Source organism: Nyctibius grandis, chromosome 2, assembly GCF_013368605.1.
Source record: "Nyctibius grandis isolate bNycGra1 chromosome 2, bNycGra1.pri, whole genome shotgun sequence".
NCBI lineage: Eukaryota > Metazoa > Chordata > Aves > Nyctibiiformes > Nyctibiidae > Nyctibius > Nyctibius grandis.
Genome location: NC_090659.1, coordinates 115,539,793 through 115,561,045, shown reverse-complemented (window position 1 = coordinate 115,561,045; position 21,253 = coordinate 115,539,793). Strand labels below are relative to the sequence as shown.

The 21,253-nt window shown below is 44.3% G+C and overlaps 1 protein-coding gene across 1 annotated transcript in view; it reads left to right on the top strand.

Moving 5' to 3' along the window:
- Positions 1–17,732: 17,732 nt before the first annotated feature.
- The window catches only part of HEPHL1 (hephaestin like 1), a 38,572-nt gene continuing 35,051 nt past the window's right edge, over positions 17,733–21,253 (top strand). The window contains exon 1 of the mRNA XM_068425041.1: positions 17,733–17,902. Coding sequence (XP_068281142.1) covers positions 17,733–17,902 — 170 coding nt within the window. The remainder of the gene's footprint in view (positions 17,903–21,253) is intronic.

Genomic DNA, 21,253 nt, shown 5'->3' with positions numbered 1-21,253 from the left:
CAAAACAGCAGCTTAATACTTCACATCAGTCAGGTTCTTATTTTAAAATCAAAGAATCATCTTTTAAAATCAAAGAATTAACATAAATGAAGCACTGGGACTACCACCAACATTAAGTTGCTGTGTCAGCCACGGCTTTGTGTAGCTGAGCTTTGAAAACCCCCAAAGATGGAGCTATCACCACCTCTCTGGGTGACCTGTTGCAGGGCTGCCCCAGCCTCTTGGTGAAAAAGTCTTTCCTCATGTCCAACCTGAATCTCCAAAGCTGTAAACATGGCTGTTGCTGCTTGTTATATCCTCTCCCACCACTCCACCACCTCTGTCACTCCCTTCCAAGTTTGTTGTAGGCTGCTATTAGATCCCTCTTCACCAAAGCGAACAACCTCAGCTCATACTGCACCCCCGCTGTGATCTATAGCCAAAGAGAAAAGGCTGCTCAATACAAAAGTGGATCCACAGATATTTCTCCATGTCAGGCTGGAAATTTCAGACTACTGGGTCAGAGATTATTGACCTTTCACATGCCTACGCTTGCTAGACACAAATAGGTTTTGTAATAACCGAGGCAATAAACAGTGAAATGTCCCTCAATTTAGTGATGTGTGTTGGCTAATCTTGAAAGTTTTGTGACAGAAGTTGATGTTGAGAAGGTATTACGCAGGCTAGCAGTACAGAAATGAATCAAGGTTGGGTTCCCAAGAAAAAAAGCCCCGGTGAAAGACAGTATGAAAGTATTTGAGAAAGCCAGAGACAGGCTGAAACTGGCTTCGTTAACAGAATGAAGACAGCGAAGAGGTGAGGTAAGGCATGAAGACAGACCAATGTCCTCAGACCTCTGTAACTGAGAGGGAAAACAGAAAGACTTTATGGGATGCTGTATATTGCTGAGACTGCTAGAGACTTCTTCTGAGTTTGCATTTCTATAGCAAAAAATTTGCATTGTTCTCCGCTGCTACAAGTTTAATAAAAGCACTGCGCTTATATGTCTTTTCTTCTGAGCACTTTACAATCACGTTATGCTTTTTTAATCCAGCTATAAAACAAGTTAATTGGCACTAAATTATTCCAGAAGGGAGTATTTTTAACAGAGATGATGCTTAGTTTATGGTCATTACTTATTGTTTATATAATGCTCAAAATTGGGCAGGGCATTTTGCAAGCCCTAGAAAAAAGCCCCAGCTCAAAGAGATAAAAATCTAAGCAGACCGACAATGTGCAAATGAAAGATGAAGCAGGGAGGGAGTGGAGGGAAATGGAAAGAATATTAGACATTTCACCCATCTTTCTCTAAAATACCCAATGCATTTGCTATTTTTTTTACACTGACTTTCGCCTCTCTGCTTTCCTGTCTCATTCCAGCTTTTGCTTTTCCATGTGTTTGCCCAACCTCACCTACTTCCCCTCCCCAGAGAGAAGCAAACAAGCACAGGCACAGCCTGGCCTCCTTCTATAAAAACTAAGGCTTATAGGCGAGTTATAAATTCTCTTCTGCATCTTTTGTACATAGCTAGAGGGTACAATTCTCGCCCGGTGCGAAGCAACTTGACGCTGCTTTGGCTGGAAGAACAGGGGTTTACAGCCCATTCTCTGTAACCTATCTCAATACCACTTCAAACTGCAAGGAGAACTTACCTAAACATAAATCACCATACTTAGTGAGAGCCTCTACCACGAAAATCAACGCCGCTTTGCTACCTGTGTACATCAGAAGATTTGACTGTGTTATTACAGCTTAGAAAAACACTCTGGATTGCCAGAAGCACTCAAAACACTTTATTAATTCAGCAAACAAAAGCACTTTCTACAGCTTCTTTAAGCAAGGTGGCTAGAGCAAGCTTCTAATTTTTAACTACGGTTTTAGAAAGTTTTGCTTTTTAATGCTGAGGGAAGCATGTAAATACCTTGCTTACGTTCTACACGGGGCTAGGATGGCCTCCAGGCTCCAGAGTTCCCTGTAGCCGGCTTCAGGCTTCCCAGCTCCCTTCTCCCGGAGCGTGGCGGTCTGAGGGAGGCACAGCGATGCTTTCGGGCGATGGCCTCTGTTAAACAAATAGCTATTTCTCTGCAGAGAATGAGGAAATACCCCAAGTTATCCCTGGTTGGCCAGTGTGAGGCTGGCGTGTCACCTAGCATTATTGATTATTTAAGGCAGTGTTCCAGTGGTCAATGCCTCGGCCCCTCGGGACACAGAGACTGGAGCAGCGGAGACATTTTTACTGCTGCACCCGTTTCAGCCATGCAGTTTGGCAGAAGAGGAAAGACAGGAGATGTCAGGGGTGCAAGCGCACAAAGAGGAACAACAGGTCCGTGGCAGAAAATGTGGCTGAAGCATGAGGTGGTGGCACAATAAAGTCTGGCCATTGGTGTGGAGTCATCTTCTGCACAACAGGTTGTGGCTGTTAAAATTCAGGACTGACTTTGCTCCAAAGCATGCTGCTGGGAGAACTGGGTGAGGAGAGTGGGGATCGGAAGGGAAGGAAAGAAAATTCTCAATAAGACAGGGGAAAAAGAGGGAGAAGAGTAGAAAGTATGGAGAGAAGGGAGAGGTGTGACTAATGGAGGAAGCAAGGAAAGAAAAACACAATTCCAGGGAGGAGAGAGAGGGAGTATGGAAGGAAAACTGAAGATTCACTTTGGCAGAGGAAAAGAGAAAGGTAGAAGAGACACTAGGGATGGGCCAAGAAATGAAAAACACAATGAAGAGTATGAAGAAACATAAAAATTAAACTGGGAGAAGACTCATACTGAGGAAAAAGGGACTTTCTTGTCTAGAAAATGTGATAGTAATAACTGTTAAAATATGACCAAACACTAAAACATATATATGTTTCTTGGTAGGTTAGATTTGGCCCCAGTCATGCTGGGAATACGCTCAGATCACTCTGTTCAATTGAAAACATCCTCCCTCTGGCAGACACCTGCTGTTGCCTTGTTCTCAACATCCAGATGGAAGGATGACTTGATCACAAAAACATTAATGAAAGGGGCACGTGAGTGAAAGCAAAGGTGCAAGATATTCCACTCTCCACACTGCCATCTCTCATCTTCATTCTCTAATCTCACTACAAAAGATTGGTTGTGTTGGGTGGAATTCATCTCAGATGACTTTGGATGTCCATGAGGTAGTTGTCACCCTAGATTGCATTTATTCCTAGTGAGAGAAAGAGACACTTTTAAGGAAAAAATTCACAAGATCTGTTTTAGGAGTAACTGAGGGTTACAGTAAACCATTAACGGTGAAAGAATCTCAACACTTGTTCAGATCTAGATGTTAGCATCTGTGGTCAGATGAATCACATTCGTGAGGACTACTAGCATGGCAGGGTGGCTGCAGAAGCACAGGGGCAAAGCCTGGGACTTCAGTCCCCAGGTTGCATATTTAGTACCACCAGCATCAGAGGATGCAGGGAAGGTTGTCTTCATCACTGACTCACAGCCAGTGAAAATCTTTAGACAGCCCATAGACTGATCTCAGGCAAAGAACCTTCATTACAATACAGATGGCAAAAAGGAGGGAAACTGAGCTGAACCCACTGAACCCAATGCCTCAAATTTCAACTGAGCTCAATGACAACAGCATTCCACCATGTTTTTTGTGGTGGTTCTTCAACCCCAAGGAAAAGGAACAAAGTAACTCCCAGATAATCTTCAGACAGGGCAAAGGCACAAGGCCTAATGGCATTTAAAGCATTTAAAGAATTAAATTTAGAACAACGTGAAGACCATCAGCAATTTGCGTTGACAGCTGGGGCACCTGGGGGGGGACCTGCCAGCTTATGTAGAGAGTTAAGAAGCAAATAGGGAAACTTCATAATGATACTTAAGATGAACTCTCCCCCTAAATCTCATATCCTGGTTGCTTGGACTTTTTATAGACTCTTACTCTATAATATCTCTAAGGTACCACCTTTCCCACCCTCACATAGCTAACAGTCTCATTTGGGCTCAACGTCCTTGATTTTGAGTCTGCTTTTCTTTGATTTTGCCCGGCACATAGCCCTCCAAGGTGATATGCAAGGCTCACCTCTGCAGTTTCTCATCTGTACTGTGTCTCCAGCACTATACATTCTTTTACTGACCTCTTTAAGTTTCTTCTCTTCACCTTCCAAATCTTGTCCCATAGGCCTACCATACTTCATCTATAACTTATCATTTAGTGTCTCGACTTGATACCTAGACTTGATCATGCCTCTTAATTTCAAACACCGCTCAGTGCCATTCTCCACTGAATGCTTAATAGTTTTTCAAGCAAGTGCACTATAAGCAGAACCGATATTGTATTAGTTTTGTGCTTTTCCATTTGCCTACAGCAATCTGTTGTCTTTTGTTCTCCTGCACAGATTTTAAACTGTTTGGGACAAGTTCAGTGTTTTCATCTATGCTTGTACAACAGGGGCTTAATCAAAGACTAGAACTTCTAGCCATTCAGGAAAAATAAAAATACTGGTAAGCTACATTAAACACAATTATCTTGCTGCTTCAAGAATATCTTTAGATTTGCTAGTTACTGAGAAGGATCTGTATTCAGTCTTTGATGAGATCTGAACTAAATACTGCTCATTGTGAGGTACAGAAGGAATGCCAAAAAGAAGAGCACAAAAACAGTCTGTATTAACACCAGAAAGCCTGACTCTTACCTGTTTTTCTGAAGTGATAGACTCACCCTAAAGAAATGAAAAAAGCAAGCTCTAAAACACTTAGAAAGAATGAGTTTTGTCCATGAAGTGTTTAGTGGCTAAACTGAGTGTATACGATTGTGTACATCTATTTTTCCCCCTGCAATATTGACTTTGAAGGCAATGAAAGCATTTTGTGTTCCACTGGTCAATGCCTCCTGACTATATTGACTTACTGTACATCAGCAATGGTCCGCCTTTTATTTATATCCTTTTAGCCATAAACTCTTCATTAATTTTCCAGTTACATGTAGTAGCATGGATACTGAGAGAGGAAATGTAAAGATGCGAAAAATCCTTTTCATCACGCTAGAAATGAAAACCATTCCAGCCCTACAATTTCCCTGAGTGGTGCAATGTGTGAGTGAGTTAGAAGAATTACAGCCCCGTGCAGGATTTTGAAGGGCATATCTGACTGCCCACTTACTCTATTAATAGATTTGCCCCATTTGGAGTGCACTGATGAGAAAATGCCCTTTTTGCTGTTGAATCGCTGTGTAAAAAGGAGCCAGGCAGCTCTGCTCTCTAGTACAAATCTTAAGTGGTTCCTCTGAAGTCAAAGCTTCATTCCAAGTATACAGTGACACTCAATTTAATTTGTTCCACTTTGGCACTGAATTTAATTTGTTCCACTTTGACACCGTGACACAAATTATTTCTTGCTGCTGTTTCCTATGGCACTTGGCTGTTAATATGTTCCTCAACTGAGGGAAGGCGAGGTTGATTTTCCTGAGGAAGAATCAGGAAGCAAACTGCTGTTAAGAGGCTTTTTTGGAGATGGGCTGGCTCTGAGAAGGTTCAAGAGCTTGGGCATTGCAGATAACCTGACCTGGAGCCCCAGCTGGCTCTCCCTGCTCTTGCAGCAGGTACCCAGGTTAACATGCCTGTCTGTATCCAGGAGCATGCAGATGCCCTGTTAAGGTAGAAACAGCAGTACCAGCATTATTCAGATTTTCCTTTATCCAGAGTATCCCAGACCCACATAACCCCAGCCAACAAAGAGCTGATTGCATGTCAAGAACACGGAGGAAAAGGAGGAACAGCTCAATGCAAAAATGCTTGTCTTGAATCAGATCAGAGATAGCCATAAAAACCAACATTGAATAATTGAGTGGTGCAGGTTACGGTGCTTATATTAAGAATATATACAAATCTGAAGAGGTGGAATGGAAGTTGTTCTGGACCAAGTTTGAAACAGGCTCTCCACACTCTTTGGGAGCATATTCAGTGCACAATACTGTCACACATGGGTGGTCCTAACACACAGCATATGCTGGACATGCACTTCACAGCAACAACAGCTTAAATCTCACATGGATGGATCTTTCCTTCTCTTCTATTTTACCTATTTTTCAAATTTTTTTTCCTTTTTTCTTTTCCCTTTTCTCTCCTTTTCATGCATAACCCCCCTTTCCTACATACTTAGACTCTCTCTGTCCTCCCTGAGACGACATCCTGTTGAGCACAGGTTTCCCCCTCCAATAGCAGTGAACACATCATTGCCTCTGAGGACACCAGTGCCACTACCAAGAGACAGACCTTTGTGAATAAACCCCATGGTTATCAGTGATTCTGTGAGCCCAGGTACTCCAAGGCTGCACAGTCAACACTCGGCAGAAGCACCTTCTGGGATGAGGGGGAATGGTGCCAAAACAACACCCACCAAGCTCTGCCCATCCAGCAAAGTATTATCCACTGCTTGCTTGCGTGTATGTGTGTTCATCTGATTTATCACAAAGCTCATTTTATTTAATCACCTGAGTGTTTTGTCCAGGGACAGCACTGTGCTAGCCCCACTGTTTCCTAAAATGGCAATGAACCATGACCTGTGGCCAAGGGTTGTTTGTGCTCCTAACACAGAACAACACTGTCACTATCCAATATTAAAATAATTAGAGGTTTGTGCTTTCATTTTGCTGGTTTCATGCAACACTTCTTTCTGGTTTGGTTGAAAGGCATTTCTCATCCCTGTGTTTTGTCACTGGGGTTCGTCCAAGTATGTGCTCAGGGTGCAGGCGAATTAGGAGCTAAAAGAAGCACCCAGTAGAAAATGCCCCTATTTACCTGACAAAATGGGAGAAATGTTACTTCTGGTGATCCTTCTCCCTTCCTAACTTGCCCTGTGCTGCCCTGGGTCTCTCAGGAAGCCTTCAGTAATGAAGAGCAAATATTGGGAATACGCTGAAGAAACATGGATTTTGTCAAAAAATGCTCATTACCTTTTTTTTAGAGCTGTTTGACATTGTCAGGAGGGAAGGTTTCTGTAGTCCAGGGTGGTGTTTTTGGTCAGACTGAGAGACACGTGGCTTGTCTGGGTAACCTGTGAGAGATTAAAACCTGTGGGAGGCTGAGGTACCTGGAGCATCAACTCCCACCAGAATGAAAGAGCAGGGCAACAGCCGAGAGGTTAGGAGAAAGCATTAAGAGTTTTGTTATTTCAAGGCAGACGGTCCTCTCGTTAACCATCCCCATCTGGTTTTGTGCCAAAAGGAAAAAAGAAAAAAAGGAAAATCAATACTAGTTGTGTGTGTGTAGCTGTAATGTTTCAAACATGCGCATGAGGCCACAATAGTAGCCAGAATTACTGCTTGCTAGTAAAAATACCTACTTACTTTGCCTGTGTCGGAGAAGCTGATATATGTGTGAAAATTGGATAAACCTTTGGAAATACAGCTGGTCTTCAGATCCTGAGGTCTCTCAGTTTTTTCCAGCTGGTGCTGGCTGGTTGAAGAATGGACAATCCATACCCTTGCTGACCCTGAGGTTGCTAGTTTGAGCCCACTGTGGTTCAGAATAGTATTTTCAATCTCCACATATGTTATGTAGCAGAAGGGCCCGAGGCAATTAGGGCAATATTTCCCAAAGTGGAAAGTGCCTTTGGACATTTCTTAACCCTGCCTGAGTTTCTGAAAGGGATTCTCTGCTTGCACAGACAACAGCATCACAAAATTTTCCCAGAATGAAGCAATCTCAGTCTTCAAAACTATTTATACTTTTCTGCTCCTGTGTCCACTGGAAGGCTGTTTCAAGGCTTTTTTGAGGGTGAGGTGATGTTGAGGAAGGTGGACTGAAGGCATTTTTGTTTGTTGTCTAAAATTAGGTACCAAAAGGAGACATAATTAAAGGTCCTTTCTGAAAAGGTGTGAACTGTCTGTCTCCATCCTTGGAGATATATTTTCTCCATCCTTGGAAATATTAAAAAGCCATCTGGGCATGGTCCTGGCCAGCCTTCTCCAGGTGGCCTTGCTTGAGCAGGAGAGTTGGACCCGATGACCTCTGGAGGTCCCTGCCAACCTCAGCTGCTCTGTGGTTGTGTGGCTCTGTGAAGGACTGTGATATATCAGAGAAGGATAGCAGCAGAGCACTGGTGTGGCTCAGGAGCAGCTGCACTGCCCTTTGCACTGAGCACCATAGTCACATTAGCACTGGTGGCACTGTGCTGCCATGGGGTTTTGTCCCTGGTCCCTGTAGAAGAGCTGGCTTGAGTCCACAGCTCCTCTACAGCTGGCATGAGGAAGCCATCAAAAAGCTAGACTCAAAAAGATGAACAAACTGTCCAGCGTATGCTGCTGTTGTTCCTCAGTGGTGTAATCCATTCTTTATATTAGGGTGTGGGCCTGAATGGAACTAAGGGCAGGACATGCATTAACTCTGCGGTGACAGTAGGTCTCCAGAGGCTGGGGAGAAAGGCAAGAACCCGGGGAAGTATTAAGAGGGAAGATACTGGGTGGAGACAGGACCATAAAAGAGCTAGGTGAGAGATAAACCCATACACATTAAAAAAAATAAAAGCCTGGAGGGTCTTTTCCAGTAGGCACACCTCACCCTGTGCAACGCCGGAGATTCGTGCCTGTGTCTTGCCCCAGTGGTGGCACGGGGAGGCAATGAAACACGATGTCTGTAGCCATTAGTGGGAGCTTGGTGAGAGCCCAAGGATGAAATGCAGACATGGAAAGTTGAAGCAGTGCCTGATGGACAGCTGGGTTAGCGTTTTAAACCTATTTTTGATATCCTTAAGATGCTTGTATTATTGTCTATGGCTATTATGAGATAAGGGTACACTTCCTTCTGACGTGCCAGAAACACTGCTGCCTCTCCCTTGCAAGAATTGCTTTTTGAAAGAGGCTGGGATTCTTTTAAGAATAGTTTAATAGTTTTATAACAGCATATGTCTGGTGGCAGCTTGCATCAGGCATCCTCATCCTACGATAAGCTCACCGAAAAAAACGTAGCTGATGTTGTCCCAAGAGTGTTCACCAGCTGATATTAAATGAACTGGATGCTTTTACTTGGGAAAAAGCAAACAAGAAAACCATTTTGATTCATACAGCAGTCAGAGGAAGGTTCAGCCTTTGCTGGATTCACCCAGGACATTGCAGATCCAGCTACAGCCTCCTTCCACTGATGGGCTGAAACTGTCCCTGACGGAGGTGAGGGATACAGATGCCTGACTGCTGGACTAGCCTGGTACTCCCTGCCCAGGGTCTGCCTTCACAACCCTTCATGCTCTGAAGGATAGGTAGGATGTCTCAGATTAGCACATCTCACCCCAGAGCATCCCAGTCCCGCTACACTGCTGGCCTTCGTCATGCTTCCCACCCCCTCCGCTGAGCCAGCACCAGCCCTTTCACAGCCACGTGTGAGAGGTTTCAGCATCTGGCTGGGAGCCACTTGGCTTTTTTGCTCCTCTATCCGTCTGCCTGTCTAGTCAGGCATTAGATAAAGGAACAAATTACTGCGGAGCATCTCATCACTGCATGCAAACTCCTCTGCGGTGTGCACCCAGCCCCTGGCACCCTGAGGAGAGTGAAAACTAATTGTGAGAGAGTCATCGGGCACATGGGAGGGAAGAAGGATGAGTTGTCACCAAGCTCACTCTCATCTCCTTCCTGCTGAGCAGCTGATTGACAGCAGCCTGTTACTGCCAGGAATTTGTCTTACATATCCCAATACTTCAACTTGTTCTTTGAGAACTTTTGCTTTTTTTTTAAGTGAGTGTAATAGTTTCAGTCCTCATGGCTGCAAAGAAAAACTTCAAAACTGCTCAAAAATCAGAGGCCAAATAAGGAGAATTCGCATTTACTATCTTTTGTAAAAAACTTTTCCTTTTTCAGAGCCTGACTTGTGATTTTTAAATACCCCAGAATAGCAATATTGCACTTTTTGGCTAACAGGGCACTTTTAAGAAGCAGCTGTTGCAAAAAACCCAGTGTGTGGTAAGTCACTACAAGCACTTCTTTTCTCTGGGTTTGTTGCTCCTTTCCTCACTCTTTGTCTGGTTTATCTGGCTGGTAAGATTAGGAGCACTGCAGGGCAGGGAGGGTCTCTGTCTGTGTATTTGCACTGTGTCTTGCCACTTGTAAAGGAAGAGAGTAATCATCACCCTTGCTGCTTTCATGTCTACTTGCACAATAGAAATAATTAAGAGTAACAGCAATGCTTTGCCTATCTGCGGCTCCTTTCATCTGAAGACCTTAAAGTGCTTGACAAGCATTAACTAAATTAGCTTCGAAATACCTGGAGAGGGAGTCAGATATAATGATCCCCACTTTGCAGATGAGCACATCTGAGGAGAAGCAAAGGCTAACTGAGTGCTTACAGTTAGTCAGCTGAAACCATGTTTCCTCCATTGGGGGAGGTTGCTCAGCACTTCTTGAGACTCACGCTTTTTTTCTCAGGTGCCCAAGGGTGGGTTTTGATGCCCACTTTTTACTTCCAAAACATAGAGACTGTGGACCTCTGTGATCTGCCCCAAGTCCTGCAGGTGCTTCAGGAGGTATTTCAGGCACCGTGATTCATGAAGTCTCTCATTTGAAGTAGCAGCCTGGCCTGGGAAAGGAGGAAGCTCTGCTTACACCATGTTGGCATCACTGTGAGCAGGCAAAGACAGGGTGACTCTGCCTGAGTTAGTCCTGGTTTCAGAAATGTAAGTGGACTCTGGTGCAGAAACACTCCAGCTTGGATGCAGGGGTGGTGCAGCCACATTTGCATCGTGCTGCCTTTCACTTCATAACTGTTTTGGAGAGGGATCTGCATCCGAGTTGGCAAATTTGCTCAGTCTTGTATGCATGGTGCAGGCTTACCAGGCTGCATCCCTGCAACCCCTTACTTGCAAAGAAAGATGCCAAGAGCCCTGACCCAACTCCAGGGTCTTAGTCCACAGTCATCTTGTCTCCTTGTCCTGGTTTGGCCCAAACCAGGCCAATTAGTCTTAGAGAAACCAAGGTCACTGCTAAATTCCTCACTGCTTACGAGTGAAGAGCCGAAGGGGGCTCGCACCTGCAGGGAGGAGCAGAGAGGTCAGGTGACCCAAGATTGACCAACAAGGCATTCCATCCCATACACGTCATTCTCACTTTCCTATTTATCACTAACCCACTGCCTCCTGGAGGTGGGGCCCAGGAGGGAGGGGTCCTCCTGTCTCCCACTGATTGGTACCAGCTTTGCCAATTCTCCAGTTAAAAGCCTGCAGGTGTGATGGCAGGGGAGCTACTGCATTTTCCCCTCTGCCCATGCTGGGGGGAGCAACTCTGTCTGAGGAGGATTTCCAAGCTCTCGATCTCGGTTTTGTATATATTTGATTATTTCTATTATTCTTACTATACTCTTTTTCATTACTATAGTTTATTAAAACTGTTTTAACTTTCCAACCCGTAAGTCTCTCTCCCTTTTCCCTTTCCCTTAGGGTGGGGGGGGAGAGGGTTAACAGAGAGCATCTGCTACCAGGTTAATAGCTGGCCCAGCTTTAAACCGTGACACTCCTGCATATCTCTGTTAAACCAAGGGTGCTCTGCACCTCCCAGGATTGTATCCAGCAGTGGAAAGGAGAGACTAGGCAAGAGCTGGACAGAGGACGGAAGAAATCCTCAGTAGGGACTATATAAGGTTCAGTTCTAACTTGGGCTGAGAGAACACAGGCAAATGATTTTTTTGGAAGACCACAGCAAACTCTTAAAGGTGATAACTGGGTTGATGGAAGAGAGAGTTTTTTTCCACAGACTGTGGCAATTCTAGTTCTGTAGAAATGTTTTTCCTCTTTAATACCAGACCTCGAAGGTTTCCACTCCATCCAATGGCACTCTGGCTGTAACACAGGCTCCTTCAAATAGAAAGCAACAGAATCACTAAAGAGCAGCAGGGCTGCTCTTTATTGCAAAGCTTTGTAGACAGAGATGAAAGACAATAAAAGTGTTGGCAGTCATTTGCAGATCCCATAAATCGCATCATTTCACTGTGGGCAGCCATCCAGGCTTCTGCAAGGTCGTCACTTTTCCGCCACTTGCTCCTTTTCAAGGCAGAGAAACTGGACAGAAGTAGTTGTCTGGACAGCAGGTAACTTCTGTTAGCTCTCCACTGAGCGCAACACCCTCGCATTTAACCAGCGGACCCCAAGCAAAGTGTCACAAGCCTGCTGGGAATTTGGTGGTTTATAACACTCTTGGGGATGGCTTGCCTAGCAGAGGTGAGTTTGCAACAGTTCGGAAGCCACTTGTGCAGATGCAATCCTGTCACCTCTTTTTTGTCTTCCTGCAATGCTCAATACCTTCCTTTCTACTACCTGCTTTAAATAGTCCCAGTTAGTTTTCCTGTGCTGGGGTTTCTTACCACAACTCCCCTATTTACCTAGAGAGAAAATGGGGCAATGATCTCATAGGAGGAAAACAAAAGGGCCATATTTCCTCTAGAGTTAGTAAGTAGGTCAGTGCCATGAGACGTGATGGAAGAGGATCCCATGATGCCCATGGGGTGGCTGGAGGAATCTGGGCAGGCAGCAGAGCTGCTCGGGGGAGAGAGCTAAGGTGGCCCATGGTACTGGCACTCATGCAATCAGGCAGCAAAGGTGGGTATGAAAGCGTTTCACCATGCAACGGGGTCACAGCATCACTCCCACAAAGAGTGAAAGTCCAATGAGACCCCGGTGTCCACCACCCTCATGCACAGAGGAGAGGTGGTGGGGCAGGAGGGCTGTCGCCTTGCTTCTACCGCTGGATAGAAAGCCAGGAGATCAGGCTGCCTTCCTGTGTGAGTGCCTGGAAGTTACCTAGCCTTCGTCTTTCATCATTTTTATAATAGGGTTAATAAACACACTCTGCCCCACAATGATGACGTAAAGTTAAGCTCTTTCATGTTTGTTAGGTGTTACAATGGGCAGCACTATAGAAACCCATAAATAATGTACCTTGAAGTTTTGTCGAGGTATTAGCCTTGTTTGAACAGTGCAGATATTACATGAGTTGCCACACATAAGAAGCTTCTCTTAATTAGGATCAAAACTTCCTTTTTTTAGCCTTGCTGTAATGGCTTTTGAGGCTGAACACATCACACTTGGCCAGTCTATTTGGCAATTTATTATAATCTCTTCAAATCTGCAGCTCCTTTCAGTTCACTGTTACATGCCTCCTTTCTCATTGTTGCATCCCTTTATAATCTTTGAATTTAAGTATCTTTTTTTCCAATGTACAATTAATTCCTCTAAAGTCTAAATTCAGCTACGGTATCATCCTTTGTCATTGATGCGGCAGATACAGGATTTGGCTTAAACCCATGATGGAAAAGAAAGGATCTGTGGGCTGCTTCTGATATAACAGGATCCCTCTTCTCCATTTCACACCTTAACTCAAGATTTGTCCACAGCTAGTAATGTACAAAGCAGCTGTTCTGCAAGGAGAGAGGAGCGCGTCTGTACAGAGATGTACAGAGAAAATTATTCTGCCCTAATGATCTCCAGACAACCATTGTGGTAAATGCCAAGTGTGACCCTGAGTTGGGTGCACGGAGTGAGCCCAAATGGCTGGAGGGCAACATCGGGGAGCCATGCAGGCTCTGACGTGGGAATCTGAAGGCCTTGGTTCAGTCTCCGTCCTGCCACAAGGACTTCTGGGCCGACATGAGTCAGGTCCACACTAGGCCACCTGTAATATGGGCTACAGCTACCTTTCTAATATCCTCACTGATCACAGATCCTCGTAACTGTTCTTGGAGTTTCAGCAGCATTTTTGTCTTTCTGTCTCCAACTGTTTCTGTGCTCAGACTTGGAGTGCTCCTAGGAAGTGCTGCATACGACGAGGAATCCTTTATCACCAAGGTCCTATCCAGAATTGCAAATAGAAGTGGTGGATGACTTCAGAGCAGATGGTTTTTTAGATTTCCAACCTACCAGCGTGAACTCAAAAGATTCCACTAATTCAGATACACCTGATGTGACTATCCAAGACTATAACATGAGGTTTACCTTCTGCTCACTACTGCTGCAACTCCGAAAATCATTAGAAAGTGCAAGTGAAACTGTTTTTCACAGATGTACTATGGGGCTTTTGTATTCAATACTTGTTCGTGGCTGGAGAGTGTGGGAAAACCGAGGAAGGGGAAGGATGGCTTAGTTAAAAGAGTGGTGTGAAACTTGGGAGGGTGTAACTCAGTTCCCAGCTTTACCACAGGCACTCTTTGTCACCCTGGGATGGTCACTACAGGCACAGCTCCAGGTTTGGTGGCAATACCAGCTGAGGGTAGCCTTATGCTGGAAACAGGCAGACTAATTCCCCAACCTGGATTGCAATGCAAACACAAACCAACATAGCAGAGGAATCAGGAACAAGTGTGTACGAATGGGAACTCTACTGCTATCAAGAAGAAGCAGAGGGAACAGGGTAGTCAATCTGCTTGAACATCAGCTCATCATCTGCTCAACAGAGAATGCAAGCTGGGTTTCAGTAGTAAACAGTCTGAATAAAGTGCTCATCTCTGAACTCATGTCGCCTAATTTCAAGGAACTGAGGTACAGCCAATGCAGAAGATCAGCACATCCAACATCTCTCTTCATTGACCTTATGGTCATCGCCAGGTTAACTTAGGTATTCTAGTTAATTCACTAACATTAGTTGGCACAAGTCCGGGCTTTAGTGGATTAATTTACACTAATTATTGCAATCATTCCTCATGTGCTTAAAAAGAAAGCTCCACTGGTGATGTTTCAGGGCTCATTCACAAACTGGCGCTCAAAACGTTCCCTCTTCAGACCTATGAACATTGCTCCTCGTTACAAAACTTCGAAATCCAGCCATGAACTAATTTTAGCCTTCAGAGGGACAGAAAGTCTCAGAGGAACCAGCATCCAACCCTTTTGCCGAAAGGATCCTGAACAAAGGGACAGACTTAATCCCATTACCTCACTGCCAGAGGGGAGCTTCCCAGAAATTTTCCTGTTGCAAGAGCAAAACAGCTGTTCTTTCATCTTTTTGTGAGTCATGCCCACAGCACCTCTCCGGAATGTAAATGTGCCTGGGTTTAATGATGTGACAAGGTAATTAAGTGTTAATGTGTGGATGCAAAGGGTATACAAGTTGCCAGATCTAGCAAATGCTGAAGCCAAGCTAAGGCGTTTACCAGACTTTCAACACATTGCTGATATAGGGTGCTAATGCCCACACATTATTCCTGTTACACAAATAATTTTTACGGTAATAGACAAATAAATTAACTTCATATTTGAATTTTGAAAAGTTATTTCAGCAAGAAAGCAACCAGGACCCAATCCTGGGCACAGGAGAAGCAATAGAAAAACCAGGACATAGCACTATTATTATTTCAATTACTATAGTGCAGTCAGGTGCCAGTGCAGACTTAGACACTCCCCCTTCCTATTCCCCATTAGCTCAATGCATTTGAGTTATGCGAGTCCATATATATATAGATTTATGTTAAACATATAACAGAATTCTTTAGTTACAAAAAAAGCACACAGACAGAAGGTCACAGCAGAACTGCACCTGGTCATCAAATATGTCTAATGCCACGCAAATGGCTGATTTAAGCAATTAAACTCTACACAATCTCATTCAAAGTGCATGTTACCCTCTAAATAAACATAGCTCCTATTCAAATGCAAATGTTCATGTGTTATAACAATGAACATTTGCATAACAGGCACTTAGTTCTGTAAACTCAGGTGCTTGAGTGACAGGAGATGAAGCTCATAGTTTGCCTTGGCTCAGGACAGCTGCTCTGGGCAAGGGAAGTATTCACTGCAGGAGGCTACAGGGTTCCAGGCCCTGTGCAAAGATCACAGCAGGAATCTGCTAACCGGTTAAAAGGCCACCTTGGCCTTTTCACATCTTCATAGCCCACCAGTTGGCCCGTGGGTCCCACCACAGTTGCATGTTTGATGGCTGTGCCACTTGCTGGCAAAGCCTCTGCCTGTCCTGCAGTCATTGTCTTTTCTTTTGCTTTCTAATTATGCCTTTTAGGACCACGGTACTATTAGTTGGCATCATTTGGGTAAATGAGTGACACAACAAAGCAGTGGAAAAGAAAGATGATTTTTAACTCTTGGTATTTTGGAAGAGAGGACATAGGCTGACGTGAGATGCCAAGAGGTTGGGCAGTGTGTGTTTTGCAACAGAAGAATGAAGAGAGGAGAAAGGTCTTCAACATTATCAGGAAGCCTGTGGGTGCTGCTTCTGAGGATCAGGATCTCTGTTTGCACATCTGTATTGTCCTATCACTTCTTCTTATTATTGTTCATCAATTAATTCACTTGAGAAAATGAAGATCAACATATATCAGAGTAGCTTACAGTTGAGGGACTCTTGCTTTTACAGCCGTGTTAAGCTGACCATTCGCAACTGTCTGACCGTATCCTTACCCACGTATCCTGGGCTTTCAGTCCTTGCAGCTAAAGAGATGATGAATAGCCTAAAGAAACTGAAAGCTTCTTTAGTAACATACTGCATGTGTCTGTGTGCCCTGTGTCTGAATTTCGATGAGACTCACCATGGTTCAGGTGGCTGGAGGCTGCATGTTGTGAACCCCGCCTGCTTTTTGAATTCTGTGTGTGACTTCAGAGCCACCTGCACACCAGTGATGGTGAGAAGCATTCAGCACAGCTGACCGTACATGTAGCTGTCACTGTCACATGCCAGAGGGTGAACCTCACGCGACTGCCACATAAAAACATTCACATCGCTGAGCCAAGTTTTGACTGATGAAGTTAAACCCGTGGCTACCAAATTCATTCCAGAAGCCTCTTGGCTTCAACTGGAAGAGGTTAGATGGTTCTGGAGCTGAAAGGGGAATTTCGCTACGGTTAAACCTGGCAATGAGTCTCAAGTGTAAAGCTGTATTCCAGAACTGCAACTTTTTAATGTCTTTAGTTAGTTAAAAATGAGTAAGAGAGCAGTATGATTTTGCAGAGTGTCTTGCCACCTAGGGGATGTTACCTAAATGGGTTAGAATATCCTATCAATTCATACTTGTATAGGTTTATGCTTTGATTTGCCAAGATGGTAATAGAGATGTCCTCTTAGAGGAAGTTAAGCTATACAGGGAGGGACTGATTTTCTAGAGAGCTATGTGGGCATGTTAATTACCAAGTGTGCCTCAATTCTTAGGTGTCCAAATGGAAAGACTTTACAAGGGCTCTAATTTCCAGAAATGTTTGTAAGAAAGGGCCTCATTTTGGGCACTCTAAAACGGAATACATTGAGATCACTTGCCATCTTAATAAATGGGCCAGAATATCCTAGAAATTGGAGAGGTACTGGAGAAGTCTCTCTCTCTCTCTGATAATGCTGGATTGTAAACTAGTGTTATGCCATTGAAAAAAACCCAATGAAAGCAGCAAGGTGGTAGCTTTAGAAATCTCAGACATGATGAAGGAGTTAAATAAAACCAAAAAAAAAGGGGGTTGACAGGGATGGCAAAAAGACTAACAAAAAGCTGCTCCAATATGCCATACCACCTAGTCTGGAAAAAGGAGAACAAAAAAGCATCCAAACTTCCAAAAACCACCAAGTGGCTCTAGCCTGGACAGGTAAGTGAGTAATTTATGCATTCACTGAAGGGTTGGCAAAGGTCCTGCCATGGCAGCAACCTCCTCCCTAGCCCTGCTCTGCATAGCTGGGCTCTCTACCTATCCCAGTCCTACCTGCTGAAAAGGAGGAGCTTTTCTCTGGCCATTCCTTATTTATAACTTGTCGAGAGCTTGGAGGGAGGGGTGAGCTCTCTGTGGTGCATTCTGCTGCTGCCTGCCTGCTGCCAGCCTCACAATCACAATTACAAATGCTTCCCGCGCGGTGTGGTGGCTGCCTCCGCGCTCTTGGGTTCCTCTGGCTGTTTGCAGTGGTGAAAGCAAAGACCAGAACCTATTACCTCGGGATTGTGGAAGAGAACTGGGACTATGCACCGTCTGGGAAAAATCTGATCACAGGACAAAACCTCTTAGAGGACAAGTAAGTCACTGGGGTCTCTGATAAATCGGAGATGTATCAACAGCTCCAAAGAAAATTGACTAATGTGGTTATGTTGCTGTAAATGTCTTAAGATGTCCTTTTTCTTGTTTTTCTTCCAATGATGTTGTCATCGGCAGGATTGCAGCTTCAAGGCAAGAGTAGACTTTGATTGACTTCTCTTCCATCGTTGGTGATAAGCAAGTTGATAGTTAGTGTGTATTTGAAGGTGATGTTAAGGAACTGATATTTCTCAAAGAAATGTAAGGTAGCGGGTTCAAAATCCCCAGTTTGTGTTTCATGGAGTTGCAGGTATTTCTGGGACTTGTTATCCAAAGGCAAATTGCAACTTTGTCATAATCAAGCACAGCTCTTTTCAATAAGACATAGAATTCTGTTTAACTGGCAAAGGATTGTAAGTTTTCTCCCAATAAAAGTTGGGGGGCTTGGTATGACATTGTAGAGTTCAGATGTGTATAATACCTTTGAATGAGATGCGAGCAGATGGTCCACATATACTGCAATGTATGCTACTGTGGGGACCTCCATTTAGGAAATCTATTTAGATAAGTGCTTAAATATATAATGGGGAATAGTCACGCTGAAGTCCCGGTGATCACCCGTGCTGAAACTGGGGTGCATAGGTAAGCACTGTGATGAATCCTGCCTCAGTCAGTGGAAAACAGGCGTCCATTCTCATGCCCGCACTGCTGGGGTTGGCTGTGTGTCCCTCCCACACCAGGAGAGCTGGCCTGGACATTGGATGGGGATGGCACAGACCCTTGTTACCTTTCTACAGCACGGGCTTCAAACATGCATGGGAATATTTTTAAGATTTCATTGTCATCTTTGATACCTTAGAGACAGTTTGAGGGTCTTTCCTCTGAGTCTAGGCTTGGGGTTGGGGTGGGAGCTGTGAGTGAGTGAAGAGGTCCTAGTGTCCATACCAGGTCTGGAGGCACACTGGGAGCTGGATGCTGTGTCCAGGGAGATAGAAATGGAAATGTCCTTTCTGACTTTCTGAATGTCCTTTCTGTCTCAGAGAGCTACAAAGATGATCAGAGGAGTGGAGCATCTCTCTTATGAGGAGAGACTGAGGGAGCTGGGCCTGTTTAGCCTGGAGAAGAGAAGACTGAGGGGGGATCTTATCAATACTTACAAATACCTTAGGGGCAGCTGTCAAGAGGATGGGGCCAGACTCTTCTCAGTGGTGCCCAGCAATAGGACAAGGGGCAACGGGCACAAACTGAAACACGGGAAGTTCCATCTCAATATGAGGAAAAACTTCTTTACTTTGAGGGTGACAGAACACTGGAACAGGCTGCCCAGGGAGGCTGTGGAGTCTCCTTCTCTGGAGATATTCAAAACCCACCTGGACGCGACCCTGTGCAATGTGCTGTAGGGGAATCTGCTTTGGCAGGGTGTTGGACTAGATGATCTCCTGAGGTCCCTTCCAACCCTAACCATTCTGTGATTCTGTGATTTTTCAGAAAATCCCAATCAGTGCCAGACGTTTCTGTAGTGGCTGGTAATTTCAGAATCACTGTCAGTTGAATTTCATAAAGGAAATTATTTTGCCACAAGCAGGAGGCAAGGAGTTTTATTTTTCAACACAAACTTACGCTTATGCTATTAACAACTGGAGGTCCCAGACAGCATCCAAGTCAATAGGTAATAGTTTTATCCCAGCCCATGAAAACAGGCTTTGCTGGAAAGATTATTCTTCAGTTGCATTAAACACCTGAATTTCTCACTTCCCTATTCTTTTTAGCAGAGGATAACTTCCTCCACTCCCTAAGTTGGAAGGACTCTCACTAAAAATAGTTCAGCTTTAAATGAAGGGCAGGAACCTGTAAATCCACCTCAATATCACAGAGAGACTTGGAATCTGTTCTGTAAATTTTACCTTTAAGGCTGCCTGCACTTTGTGTTCCCTGAACATGAAGTGGCACATTTACTTGAAAGTTGTGACAAAAATGTGATGCCTTTTACATGACACGACAGGGGGAGATGATACTTTATGTCTTCAGTCATTGATGTAATGTAATAATTACAGAATGTTAATTCCAAAGAGTTTACTGACAGAGGAGATGTAATTTGGATTTTAAGGTAGACTACATTCAAAGCTGGGGAGCCATTTGTAATGAGCTCCCTACACAAAGGCTTCTACTGCAGAAAAATAAAGTGTGGTCAGTAGGTCGAGGGAGGTGATTCCCTGCCTCTACTCTGCTCTTGTGAGACCCCACCTGCAGTGCTGCATCCAGCTCTGGGGCCCCCAGCATAAGAAGGACATGGAGCTGTTGGAGTGAGTCCAGAGAAGGGCCACGAAGGTGATCAGAGGGATTGAGCACCTCTCCTGTGAAGACAGGCTGAGAGAGTTTGGGCTGTTCAGCCTGAAGAAGAGAAGGCTCTGGGGAGACCTTCTAGCAGCATTCCAGTACCTGAAGGGGGCTACAGGAAAGCAGGAGAGGGACTTTATACAAGGGCATGTAGTGATAGGATGAGGGTAATGGTTTTAAACTGAAAGAGGGTAGATTTAGATTAGACATTAGGAAGAAATTCTTTCCTATGAGGGTGGTGAGACACTGGCCCAGGTTGCCCAGAGAAGGTGTGGATGCCCCCTCCCTGGCAGAGTTCAAGGCCAGGTTGGATGGGGCTTTGAGCAACCTGGTCTAGTGGAAAGGTGTCCCTGCCTGTGGCAATGGGGTTGGAACTAGATGATCTTTAAGGTTCCTTCCAACCCAAACCTTTCTATGATTCTTTGATTCCTGCAACTAGTTTACTCCATTTCCAAACTGTATTGAATTGAGCCAGAATAAAGTTCTATATTCTGCAATAATAGTGTGTCTGCATAAGCGTGTGGACTAAATAATGAACCAGTAATAGCTATTTTGACTGTTTAGCTCTTTAGGATAACCTTTAATGTAAATTTAAAGCAGTATACTAAAGAGTTACTTCTCAGCTAATTAATAGGTTCCTATGGATATTATAACAACCATAGTTCCATAAAGTTTAAGGATCAGTTCCAAGGTAGAGACAGGAGTGCATTTTGAGCCAGCTGTGTTCTGCAAGCGGCAATGCTCGGGCTCGCTGAGCCCAGCACTTCCCACCTTGTGATGCATCCTCACAGCATCCACCTTATGGAGCACTATCCCAGTTTTATTGACAGGGAAGTGAAGATAAAGGGGTTGCAGACAAACTGATTATCTTTAGAAGAGTTGGTGTATACACATAAAGGAATGCTCACTTTGATTCCAGCTAGCTCATAGATATAATCAAAAACACTTATTCTTCACTACTTAGTAAAAATGCTGAATTAGCAAGTGTGTAATGGGAAGTGTTACGTTACCTGGA